The sequence below is a fragment of the Macaca nemestrina genome, chromosome 1 (assembly GCF_043159975.1).
Source record: "Macaca nemestrina isolate mMacNem1 chromosome 1, mMacNem.hap1, whole genome shotgun sequence".
NCBI classification, from domain to species: Eukaryota; Metazoa; Chordata; class Mammalia; order Primates; family Cercopithecidae; genus Macaca; species Macaca nemestrina.
Genome location: NC_092125.1, coordinates 74,444,372 through 74,458,215, shown reverse-complemented (window position 1 = coordinate 74,458,215; position 13,844 = coordinate 74,444,372). Strand labels below are relative to the sequence as shown.

General features: G+C 33.5%; 1 protein-coding gene across 2 annotated transcripts in view; it reads left to right on the top strand.

Annotated features, from left to right (window-relative positions):
• Nucleotides 1-13,844, top strand: part of LOC105493520 (usherin) — a 789,359-nt gene that overhangs the window by 121,106 nt on the left and 654,409 nt on the right. For both annotated transcript variants that reach the window (XM_024796490.2, XM_011761218.2), the window contains one exon: nt 11,462-11,657. In XM_024796490.2, coding sequence (XP_024652258.2) covers nt 11,462-11,657 — 196 coding nt within the window. The remainder of the gene's footprint in view (nt 1-11,461; nt 11,658-13,844) is intronic.

Here is a 13,844-nt window from a genome sequence, read left to right as displayed (position 1 = left end):
GCAAGTATTTGAAAATATTAAAGGACCTTCATTTGTGAAATTCAAAAAAGATTCCCTGGTAGACACTAATTACTATAATAAATAGAGATGATTTCAGTGCAAGCAAATGATTCAGGCTAACAATTAGCAATTAACAAATAATATGAATAGCATAGACATTTTAAATCTTAAAGAAAAATTCAAATGCTGCAATACTTAAGAAAGGATTTTTTAATTTACTAATGTAGTAATCAAGTCTAATACTAGAAAAAATTTCCAATATAAAATACCCATTATATTTAAATAATCAAATACCTTTTGTATCAGTTGACTAAGTTTAGAGGAATCTTAAATATTAAAAAACAACAATAATGCCTTATGCTTCTTAGTATGTGAATTCATATTTGTATGATGTATATTATTTTGGAGAGTTGCCTGTAAACAATATATTAATATAATGAATCCAGCTTTTCTTCATTGAATTCCTTTGTAAAATAATGCAGGTTATCCTGAATAAATATAGTCTCTATTCAAGGCCATATCTCCTGGAATATCAATAGGGTTAAATTATTATGGTTGCAATAAAATAGAATTGCTTTATCTCGTCCATTATCTACAATCTTGAACAAACTTTAAAATCTTCCTTCTGTTCTCTTAAGGGAACGTGGTATGTCCAATGTGTCTTTTTCATTTAGTGCGCTGAACAATCCATAAATAAAAAGAAGAAGGAATAAAGAAGGACAGGCATTTCAAAGGAGAAATCACATACCTAACAACATACAGTATTGAAAATTAACAAATAAGAATGCAAGGCCTCTCATGCAAACGGTTCCATCTCATTCAACCACTAGAAATAATTAGGTCTGTATTCGCAAGGCCTACAGTAAGGAAATTCTGCTTACAAATAAATAGGCTATCAGTTATATTTATATATAGACAACATGTAGACTGAAGGGTTATCCGAACAATCCTGCCTACAGTTTCTGCTTTTCCAAATACAGATTTTATGTCACATTATTACAATTTATTTTATTGGATAATTTTCCAATCTTCCATTTCACTTTGCCCATAGAATTAGACTAGGCATTACTTGAATTAGAATGTTTCTAAAAATAGCCAGTTATGTTAATAATTGAAATATTGAAGTGACTATGTATGATGTGTTTGTGATCATTGTATTGTCACCTATATTTGATCAGTATTGTCCAACAGTATTAGTAGTTATTTATTTTATGCTATTAATTTTAGTATCTAAAGAGTGAGTAAGTACATTGTTTCTGTAAACACTTCAATTATGTGAGAATTTCTAGCCAAGGGAAAGATAATTACTGAGAAAGGAATATGTCACTGAAGGATAAACACATGGTATTTCTGTCTTCTCAGTGATAAAGGATAGTATGTGTTTTGGCTTTTCTAATTGAAATTACATAATCCATAGATAGAAATTCACAGGTAAAGTATTATTGCATTTGCCTTTAAGCCTTTAATGTTACTATTCAATTAAATGCTAGTCACATTAAAGTACAGTCCTATAATGTGTCATAAATGCAAAGAGTCTGTGAGGACATTCACTCACATGTTCATCAAATGTATATTGATCGCCTCCCATGTGCAAAGCACTGAGCTATTTTCTGTCTAGATTCTCTATGTAGTTGGGCACTTTATCTGTATCCCCCTCTGAAATCTATCACTGATAATAAATTAACAAGTTTGTCTAACATTACCTTTGCCATGGGAACATTAGAGCTACCTAGGGACACTTCTATTGGCAAAAAGATACCTGAGCACACTAAAGTTTTTATGTTTATAAAGATGATTTCTCTACCTAGTAGACAAATCACAGTGAAACTGGATCCTTTGAATTACAATTGAATCGCTCCAGTCAAAGGAAAGGGGAAGCCTTGAATAGAGCTGGAGGACAATTACTATTATTAGAGATTTAGTCTCTTAACATTTCCAACATAGGGGGCTGGTTTCTACTGATGAGAAAGGGAAAATGTACAGATTTTTAGAGAGTCTCCAATTCATTCAGGCCCTCTGGGAATAGTTTAAAAAATTACTTCTTTTATTCAGTGAGCAGTACTGTAACAGTACTAAAAAGTGATCATTTTATGATCTCTCACTTTGAAGCAGATTGTCTTTCTCTCCTTCTCACATAGGCAGTGCTGCATCCATATCTCTAAATTTTATAGCCAGGAGTGGAATAACTACATCTCTTGGTTTCTAGGGCTTTGCTGTCCAGTTTAGACTCAGCAGAAAGAAAAGATGGACTGAACCAGAGTGACTCCAGTCAACCCCTCTCTCCCTGGAATGCTATTTTCTGTCCCTGAAGTCAGTCTAAACATGGAGATTAGAAGTGAGGTCTCTGAAGGAGAACATCCAGATACATAAATTGAGTACCTGCTATGTTCTAGGGCTCCTTCTAGGCACTTCTTCAACACATTGAAGACAAGTTGTTTTCAATGACTCGTTGTGATCATTATGAACTTAAGCTTCCAAAGGTTATTGACACTGGGAGCTCTCAGGACCTTGAGAGGAAATTTTCTCCCTAGGCCCCAACCTTTAGCAAGGACTTTATGTATCTTTGTCTAAGAGGACATTTTTCTTCCTTCTTTTTTCAAAGATACATAGTAGGCATTTAAGATTGTTAGATAAGTTACTGAATAAATAAGTTGTTCTTGTAGTTAAATTACTTTAACTTGTACTTTACACAAGTTTCTACTATCTCTGTAAATTTGAAGGTGTTAAGAAATAAATAAAATTGAGTGTGTAGCTTGTCACGGTGGCTCATGCCTGTGATCCCAGAACTTTGGTAGGCCGAGGTGGGCGGATCGCTTGAAGTCAGGAGTTTGAGATGAGCCTGGGCAACAAGGTCTCTCTACTAAAAAATACAAAAATTAGCTGGACATGGTGGTGTGCACCTGTAGTCCCAGCTACTCGGGAGGCTGAGGCATGAGAATCTCTCGTATGCGGGTGGTGGAGGTTTCAGTGAGCCCATATAGTGCCTGGGCTCCAGCCTGGGCAACAGAGCAGGACTCTGTTCTTTGTCTCCAAAAAAAAAAAAAAAAAAAAAAAAAAAAAAAAAAAAAAAAAAAAAAAAAAACCAAAAAGAAAACTGAGTCTGTTGGGAGTGGAGTTGATAAAAATGCTTTGGAGACTATGGGTTATCTTTGAAAGATTGTCTTTGCTGCTGCTCTGTAATAGTAACAAAGGAACACTATACTTCAGTTTAATGATCCAGAAGAAAGAACTGTCATTGTGTATTATTAGAAGATAATGTAATAAAATAAATTTCATCAGTGTCTTCTAGATTCAATGATTATTCAATGATTTTCGTACCTGAACATGTCAAAGTATTTGGCTGCAACTTAGCGGAGTTGATTAGTAGCCTTTAAAAAGCTATCAAAATGAAAGCAGTTAAATGAATCAGTGATAAAGGTCCTTGACCCTGATATAGCCATTGTCTAATCTCATAATTTGAGCATTCAGGGACATATCGGGGGAATCCAGTTGTTACAGAAGAAACCGAAACATAATTGAAAGTGACAAATGATAACTGGAGATTGGGGAAACATGAAATAGAAAACCATTTGCTTCGGGAGCTGCATAAAATATAAGATACAGTGCTCTTGATTTTAAATCAAACTTTAAAATCACTGGTAGAAAAGGTAGATGAAAATTATGAGAATTCAAAAATGTACTTATAATGCACTTACCAATAATTTTTTTTTTTTTTTTTTTTTTTTGAGACGGAGTCTCCTCTGTCGCCCAGGCTGGAGTGCTGTGGCCGGATCTCAGCTCACTGCAAGCTCCGCCTCCCGGGTTCCCGCCGCTCTCCTGCCTCAGCCTCCCGTGTAGCTGGGACTACAGGTGCCCGCCACCTCGCCCGGCTAGTTTTTTGTATTTTTTAGTAGAGACGGGGGTTTCACCGTGTTAGCCAGGATGGTCTCGATCTCCTGACCTTGTGATCCGCCCGTCTCGGCCTCCCAAAGTGCTGGGATTACAGGCTTGAGCCACCGCGACCAATTATTATTTCTTCCATTTTGTCATGGTTATCCTTGTATTATCTGAAAGGAGTTGTTAAGAAACAATTATGGGACCAAGAATTTAACACTTTATGAAACTTTATAATCAAAGAGTAGACTACAAAGTATTCCTTCTATCTGTCTTTGTAAACCACACAAAATGATAATAGAACAGTATCATCTTTAGGATCAAAGACCCAAACAGGCATTGGTGTGTCATTTAGTTGTGTATGTTTTAACTCAAATTTTAAAACAAATTTAGGCATCATCCCTCAAAATCTTTGCTTCTGTATATTAATCCCATTGTTTTGAAAAAATGTATATCTTTTACAAATCATACTCTGTTTACTGGTGGCTCAAAAACTTTTTAGCCTACATACTACTTGAGAATCATTTGTTCTACAGTTTTTTGCTCATCTGTGTGTAATTTAAAACTGAAACATGTTAATTTTCTTAGCTTTCCTTAGTGAAATGTTACATGCAAATGATGTGTAATTGTCTTGTAACCATTCATGCAGTTACATTTCATTTTCCCTTAATTTTTAATACATTAGTAATAAATGTACACTGTGGAAAAAATAAAGTTATAAACTTTATCTGTAAACCTTCCACCCGTTGATAACCCCAGCTAATACTCTTAGCTTATATACTTTCAGTCATTATATTATTGTTATTATAAGTAAACCTGTCTCATCTGTCTCTATCTTCTTAAAATTGTATATTTATATCTATAGCTAAATCTACCTTTATCTAGAATAGAGGATTATACTCTAATATTATTTTTAACTTGATTTTAAATTCAAACTCTATTATGAATATCTTTCTCTATTTATATTGATAAATGTTAGCCTTATTTTTTTTTTTTTTTTTAAGAATTAGGACATCTTAAACTACTCTCTTGCTTTTGGGCATATAATTTTTCCTTTTCTTCAGTATTATCAACACCCCATTATTAAAACAGAAAATCTTTATCAAGCGGCTTTAAAAACGTGTTCTCCTAAATTCTCAGTAGAATTTCTGGGTCCCATGGAATGTATACATATGTTGCTCCTCCTAAAAGGAATGGATAAACTCTTCTCCTATAAGCAGTGTTCTGAACTGGCCCTTTCTATAAATTCTTGTCATCCTGGTATCATCATAATCTAAAAAATATTAATTTGAGAATCAAAAAATAACAGCTATGCTTGTTTTCTCAAGGAAAACCGAACAGGTTACCCATATATCTGCAGGGTTTTTATTCTCCACAAAAGAAAGGCCAGCCATTTTCAATAACAAGTAGCTTAGTAGGACCAGAACCATTCCAATGGGTCAGTGGTAAAATTTGTCTTTGGCTTCAAACACTAAGGCAGCCATGATGGTGTCTTTGGAACATTGACACAACATTTAGTCCAGTCTTATTTACAATTACGCTTTTTGATAATGGCTTTTGGGCTGACGTTAAATATAAAATCTGAAGTCGTATTTCTTAAAGATTATAATCAAAAAGCAAAAATGTCCTCCTAGAAATAGCAAAGGAATACTTTTGCTGGATTTGCTTCACTAACTCATGTAGGCAATATCCCAAACTCAAACAGCCAGCAATTGTTTTGTAAAAGACAAACTGCATCTGAAATCAGTATGACAGGACCACAGTTTCCATCTCATCACTTTTACCAACTTATATTTAAGAAAGCACAACTTGAATGATAAAAACCACCATAAAGTAAACAAATTATTCAGTGAGAATGCTTTGAAGTCAAGAGAAAAATAGGCTCAGGGCATTTTGTTACAACAAAATTTTGCCTTTGGCAAAAGTTTTACAATGGAATAGGGTTTTTAAAATATTGGGAATCAGGTTAGTTGCATGGCTAATTGAACTGGGGAAGACAGCTTAATGAGCTTATTTCTCTCCTTCAAATCCAAGAAGTCAGAAGGCAAATTTTCATCTATTCTTTCATTTATCCAATTAGAACGTATCTTCCCCATACATAGGGCTACTAGAAGAAGTAGTAGTTATGTCTGATGGCTTCTAGGAAGTATTGTCGATAGATAGGACCTCTTCTGTAGTTGTAGATACAGATGATCAAATTAACCAGAAATAAATTTTGGTCATAAATTTCTTCTTGTTCCACTCTGTAGGCTACCTCCTCCAAAGCAGATCATAGACCAGTACATTTATAATCACAGAATCACCTTTTAATGATTATAGACTACATATAGCATAGTGATAGTCACATACTGCTGGTGCTAGTCAAACTTGAGATCAACAATTCTGTTGGGTTTTTACCCTTCTCTTCCTTCTTTTTCCTACTCTTCCATCTTCTGACTTTCAGGTTTGAGCGTGTAATAACTTCCAGGCTTTGTTTTGGGCATTATTTATATATTACCACTTATCCAAAGATTATTTTGAGTCAGATATAAGTAAGACATTCCATTAAGTTATCTTCGTTTTGGACATGATGAAACTGATATTCATAGAAGTAAGAGGACTCTAGGACTAACTGTCCATTGTCGTTGTTCATGTTACTTAACCTCTTTAATCCTCTGTTGTGAATCCAATAGCAATCAAAGTAGTAGGCAAGTTTGCTGAGGGCCAACTGTGTGACAAGCACTTTGATAATTGATTGGTCTTTACAGCAACCTTATGAGAGGAGTATTATTACTGTCATGTTATGAGTGAGAAAAATAAGAATTAAAGAGGTACAGGCAATTACACAAGAACACAGGCAAATCAAGAAACAGAAATTAGATGTGAGATATTGTATCACCCAGGCCTAAAGGATTCAATGAAACAACTCATTTTAAATGCTTAATATAGTAACCAGAGTATACACTCATCAAATGAGAGTATACTCATCACATGAGAGTATGCATTTGATGTTACTTTTCACAGTGGCCTTTTTGTGGTTAGTAAACAGCAGCACCAATAATAGAAGTAAGCTGTCTGACTCCCAGCCTGTACCTAAATCTCTAACTTTTGATTTTATGAAATAAATTTGATTTGCATATGGGTATTGCTGATGAGGGAAATGTAAAGAGGTCAATTTCCCCACTTTAAATTTATTGGCTAGAGACCCAAAGCTGACAATGTTTTAATGGTTGCCACATATTCTTCTTTTATAAAGTGAGTTTCATTTTATATTTGTAAGTGGCTTTTATTGCAAATCATCACATAACAGTCAATTCTGAAGACTTTACATAAATGTCACCTTGTTTGTGAATTGTCCCCATTCTGTCTCCTCTCTAAATTCCCTCAAGAACAACTTTCTTTGGACAGTAATATCATTATTAATTGTGAATTGTCAGTTAACAGCTTAGCAATTGTCTATCATGCTCCTAATGCGTGGATGACACAGAGAATATAAAGTCAATAACTTGTGTTTCCTGAAAGATACATATACAAAAGACAATCATTTCAGTAGACTGACAGGAGCAAGATTGAGGTATTAATAGAGTACTCGGAGAGATGAGAGGAAGGACAACTACCTTAGCCTAAAGGGTTGCAAATGGCTGTGGGGAAAAAGAATCTTTATCACTCCAAAAATAATATTACAGTGAAATTTTTAATTGACCATTGAGTTTAACTTGACCATTGTAAAATGGCCAAAAGGGTGAATTATTTTTTGCAAATTATTAAAATGTAGCACTACCCGATGTAAACATTGTGGCCTAATGTTTACATTCTTACTATTTTTCTCCTTTTTGTCTTTTTCTCTCTCCCCAGCTAAGTAGAAAAAACTCATTTTATTTTCATGTTAAAATTTTGGAATGCCATTAAACAGTAACACACTAGACAACTAAATTCTTATTTTTTATCTTCTCCCTTTAAGATTGTTAAATGAAGAAATTGAACTAGCAGGGAAAAGTAAATACTGGCAAAAAAAAAAAATGCTTTTGACAAGTGTATGTTCCAATAATGATTATGAAATATGTCAAACTGTTCTAAAATACTAAATATTTATTACTATTTATTCTATATTAAAATAGAGCAGTAGAATAACCTTTGTTGTCCCAATGTGAAAATAGTTTTTAACAATGTTAATATAAAACAAAGAACAAAGGACCATTATTATGGATAAACAGAGAGACATTACTTTACATGGTTTGACTCTCCTGATTCATAATTTAACATGTAACTCTGGCATACGCTGGGCACTTAGGGAAGTCACATTAAGTATTTCACAGCAAATGGAGAGTGAGAAAAATGATTTTCAGAAATCTTGGTATTTACTTCTTATAAATCTTATCTTGAATTGATTGTACTTTACATGAAATATAATTTGATAAAATGTAATAGTTTTAGTGTGCGTGCAAAATGAGAATTTTTTGATCATTCAGATATTAAAATTAGCATTATAAATACAAATACATATAATTACCTATTAAAATTCTAAGATGTATTTATTTTAATAAAAGTCTTTATAAAAACCTAGTTAAATCTTATTTATGATTATAAATGTAAAAGTCCTAATTTTTTTTTTACTTGGCATTATTTACTATTAATGATGTTGGGTTTATTAAAAAATGCAACCACAGACTCCAGTTAACCTACTAACCTATTATATAATTTATCAATTTGATAGGTCAAACAATTAAGTCAGAACATTTAATAAAACTGACAATATACTTTTTATTTTTTTTACATAAAATCCATATTGGTTGTTTTGAAGTAGCAATTTCTTCTTTAAAATGATAAAAATTGTCTATGTAAAATCAATAAAAATACTATAAAAGCTATAACATTATAGATATTTTCATTAAAATGAGTAAAAAGATAATTATGCCTATCACACTAGTAGACTATATTAATTAACTATTATGCTGAAAATTCTGGCCAATAAAGTAGGGGAAGGAAGTAAATATAAATGTATATTTAAAATTATGAACTAAATCTTCACTATTTTACAGGCAAAGGAAAATTCTAATATCTGATAAAATCTTTAAAGTCAATTAAGAAAGAGTATACTAAAGAAAAATGAACAATTTTCTCAAAAAGGACTATATGTAACCAAGAACTAGGTGAAGATTGCTTGGCATTACTAGTATCCAAAGACATACATACTAAAACAGTAAATGACATATTATCTAAAATCAAAATAGTGAAAATATAACAATTATGGGCAGAACACAAGAAAATGGACATTCTCAGATATTGCTGGTGTGAGTATGAGTTTAATTTTTCTAGAAGGAATTTGACCATATTTAACAAAATGTTTAAAATGTCTATACGCTTTGATAAGGTAATTTCATCTCATAATTTTCTTAAGGTAATACTTAGATATATATCCACTCCCCATTCCCAAAAGAAAATGGAAAAAATCTAAATGTGTAATGATTGCAGAATGGTTGAATGTTATCTTAGAAATATAAGAAATAATGCAGCAAAATACATGATGTTTAATAATACAAAACTATGTAGTAATACAAAATATATGATGTTTAATAACACAATACCCACATATATTCATAATTTTGTAAAGAAAAAATATATGCATACACAAATTTGAAAGAAATTGACTCGTGTTGACATTTTGACTTACCATTTGCTAGTCAAATTACAGTGCTTTTAATTTTCTACTTCCTGCCTTTATTTTATAAAGAATACATTTTTATGTCTATAGCTATACTAAACTCAGTTCAGTGGAACTGTTATTTAAATGTATGGAAAAAAATTGTGCTTTGTCCATAAATTGTATTTATATTAGAAAGTTGAAATAATTAATTATAAAACATATATCCAGGTTTTTTTATTTGTTTCAGTACGTGACAGATCTATTATGTAATTTGAGTAAATTTTTTCTTACAGTTATACAGGCAGTTCTCTCCTTACACAATTCTGATATGCATGAATATCAGTTACCATAGTTTAGTTAAATGCTACCAGTCCTCCAACAATGTAGCTCAAGTGTCAGGTAACATTGAATATTACTGTGAGTAATTACATAAACAAACATTGCTGCTGGCTCTGCAATCCACAAATTACCACATAAAATAAGAGATGCACATTGTGGTCAGTGACCAATCATGTTTATTTTTTTCAAAATCTGTTGGTGATTGTGCACTACACATCTATTATTCAGTTTATTCGTAGACAGAGAAGCGTGTGGTTTCGTTGCCTCCTTGTGAGTGATAAACCCGAGTGACACTTTACAAACACAGATATTCAAAAAAGAAGAGGATTTGGACAGCAAAGAGGAAAGCACTGCAAACAAAGAAAATACTTGAAGTAAAACTCAAATTGCACCTAAGTGGAGTCATAGAAGAAATACTCACTACTGAGGATTGAGGGATTCTGAACATGTAATCAGAGCTTCTTAGTAAAGGTGAACTTAACCTAAGTGAGGAAAGTGCTTGCCACGAATAGGGTGAAGATGTCCTGGAGGAAGTGACATCCCAAACACTTCACATTAGAGGAATTCTCACAGGTACTTCACAACACTAAAAGTATAAAAGTTAAAATGTTGGAAGCTGATTCAAACTTAGAAAGGAGCGTGGCAATTCACCAAGGCATAGAAAAGATGTGGCCGGGTACGGTGGCTCACGCCTGTAATCCCAACACTTTGGGAGGCCGAGGCGGGTGGATCACGAGGTCAGGAGATAGAGACCATCTTGGCTAACACGGTGAAACCCCGTCTCTACTAAAAATACAAAAAATTAGCCAGGCGTGGTGGTGGGCACCTGTAGCTGGGACTACTGTAGTGGTGTAAACCCGGGAGGCGGAGCTTGCAGTGAGCCGAGATCGCGCCACTGCACTCCAGCCTGGGGGACGCAGTAAGACTCCGTCTCAGAAAAAAATAAAAAAATAAAAAAAAATTTAAAAAATTTAAAAATGATGCTTGTGTTCAGTGTGGTAAGTTGTAGGTGAGATGAAGGCAAGCACTGTTCAAAGTACTTTTAGTATTTTACAAAGGAGTAAAACAACTTCTCCAGGTTTTTAATGTTTTAAATTACAGAGTACTAAATAAATGGTCGTTTTTACTGGTTTATTTACTTACATTTATAACTGGCAGTGGGGAGTTTTTAACATGTTGAAGTTTTACAAAGTCTTAGAACTATCATAACCTTTCCTGTTGATTGTTAAGATCACTTTGCATGTTTGTAACACAAAGGATAAACACTTGAGGGGATAGATATCCCATTTTCCAAGATGTGATGATTACGCATTGTATGTCTTTTTCAAAACATCCCGTGTAGCCCATATATACGTACACCTACTATGTACCCACAAAAATTAAAAATTAAGAAAAAAAAGATCATTTTGCATGGTTCAAGCTTGCATGATCGCTTTTACAATTCCACCCTACTATGCCCATAAATATGCTATTTCTGACTTACAATATATTTTTCAAACAAAATAATTGCTGACTTTTTACTCACTGATACGTGCTTTACGTCTGGTGAAAGGCCTAGCCTATCAATAAAATGGAAGGAAATCTTAGCTTTCAGTTTCTTTACTATTCTGATACTTTTTGTTCTAGTGTGATCGCTGCTTGCCTCTTTATAATGACAAGCCTTTCCGCCAAGGTGATCAAGTTCACGCTTTCAATTGTAAACGTTGTCAGTGCAACAGCCATTCCAAAAGCTGCTATTACAACGTCTCTGTAGACCCATTTCCTTTTGAGCACTTCAGAGGGGGAGGAGGAGTTTGTAATGATTGTGAGCATAACACTACAGGTAAGTAGCAAATAAATTCCTGAGTTGGTCTTGGAGGCCTGTGTGCTTCTATCTACAATGGATATTATTTTAAATTATGTTATTGCTATATTATTTAAGAATGTACTTTCATACTGTTAAGTTTGAAAACCAAAGCTGGTTCACCAAATCTTTCTATTTCCAAATCACTAGGTAGTTTTCAGAAATAGCACTCTAGGCTTAAACTATATCTTCTCAGGAAAAGGATTTTGTTGTTGTTGTTATTTTATTTTGTTTTGTTTTTTAAAGAGTTCACACCATTTGACTAAACCACAACCATATTTAGAATAACTCAGGAATGCTTACTTTGAACAAATATCCTTAAAATAAATTTCCTTTTGTCCCCTTTATTGTCCTTTATGTCTGGATTCTCATGTGGAGATTACATTCATTCAGATTTGTCATGGACACTGGTAATCTGAGAATACTCTTTTTGAAAACACTAATTAAATAGAGATCATGATAATCAAAGTCCTGTTCTAAAACTACAAAGCATTTGACTAGTCATTGAAAAATACCATCCTTTTCTTGAATGGCAAGAAATGGCCAACATCTGAATTTGTAAAATATAATAGCATATATCTGATGGGTTTCAAAGTGGTACTCCTAAGCATGAATCCGTTTATTAGCTGATTATTGATAACTTAAATATTACAAGATCTTGGGTAGGTGCTGGGGACATGAAGATGAATAAGACGATGAATTGTCTGTCTTTGGGTTATTGTACAGTGGGAAAGACAGACTATTGAAAGGAATGATTACAAAGTTGTCTGATGATTGCTAAGATAGGGCAAGTACAGTTGGAGTTAACCAGTTGAAGGATTAGGATGGTGAACTAAGGCTTACAATTAGGGAAACATTTTGTGCAGTGGCCTAGAGGAGAGAGAAATGTGACACCTTTGAAAAACTGGGCAAATGGCTGGTGGTAAGAAGAGATACTAGGAAGGAAGGCAGGGCAAGATCATAGAGAACTCTGGAGCCATGATAAAGCCTTTGGCTTTTATCTACAGTCAAGGAGAAGACACTTAAGGGTTTTATATGGGAAAAGGGCATAATCAGTTACTTGTTTTTAAAAGATACACCAGGTTATAAAGTGAAAAATGGATTGCAGAGGGTTAGAGTGATTGGTGAAAACCAGTTAGTGAGGTGCTGCAATAGTCCAGGTAAGAAATAATGTCAGAATACATTTCAATGGTGTGGATAGAGAGAAATAGATCCAAAAGATATTTAGGATAAAAAAGTGAGTGTTTTGTGAGCAGAGTGGAGGCAAGGGCAGGAAGGAGAGCCAAGACTGATACTTAGCATTACATACTAGCTTGAGCAGTAGGCTCAACGTTGGTGCCAGCCATTGAGATAGAAAATACAGGAGGATTGAGATGAGGGAGAATATGGCAAGTTCTGTTGTGGATATGTTCACTCTGTTTCCAAGAGACATGGGAGAAACTCCTGGCGGCAGTTGGAAACACAGTTCTGAAGCTCTTTTCTTCAAGGAAATCCTCTCGTGATGCTTTAGAGAAGATCAGAATCATTTATACATGTTAGTGACAACTATGTTTATCATGGTTTATAAATGTGTATTACTCCTAGTATTATTTAGTTAAGATTCCTCTTACTTCCTAGACTGTAAGAGAGCTTTGTGAAAGAGATGCAATGAGTATTGTGTATTTAGTTCACTACTATGTTGCACAGCACTTAGCACAGTATTTGGTACATGGTAATCACACAATAAATATTCATTAATTGATAAATAAAAGAGAATTTCTAAATTGGAGGTATAGATTTGGGAGTCAACAGCATATGTAAATGGAAATAGTCTAGAAATATTATAAATCAGTTTAATTTTTAATTAGCCCAATAGTCAATATCTATCAGAATATGAGTTTTCACTTGATTATTTCTGTAGTCTTCTAATATTGGGCCAATTTCAACATTTTTTTGAGCAAATTACGTCATGTTTAAAGGGGAAATTGATAGCCTTAAGTTTTATTTCAGCTTATTTCAATTATCTTATATACTACTCATGTTAACTTTAGAAACTCCTTGTAGTTTAGGGGTTTTTTTATTACATAATATAGCAAGGGAAATTTGCAATTATAAATTATAAACTATAGGAATTACCTGATATATCTAATATGCCAGGCTATTCTAGTGTTTAATATAAAAAGTACT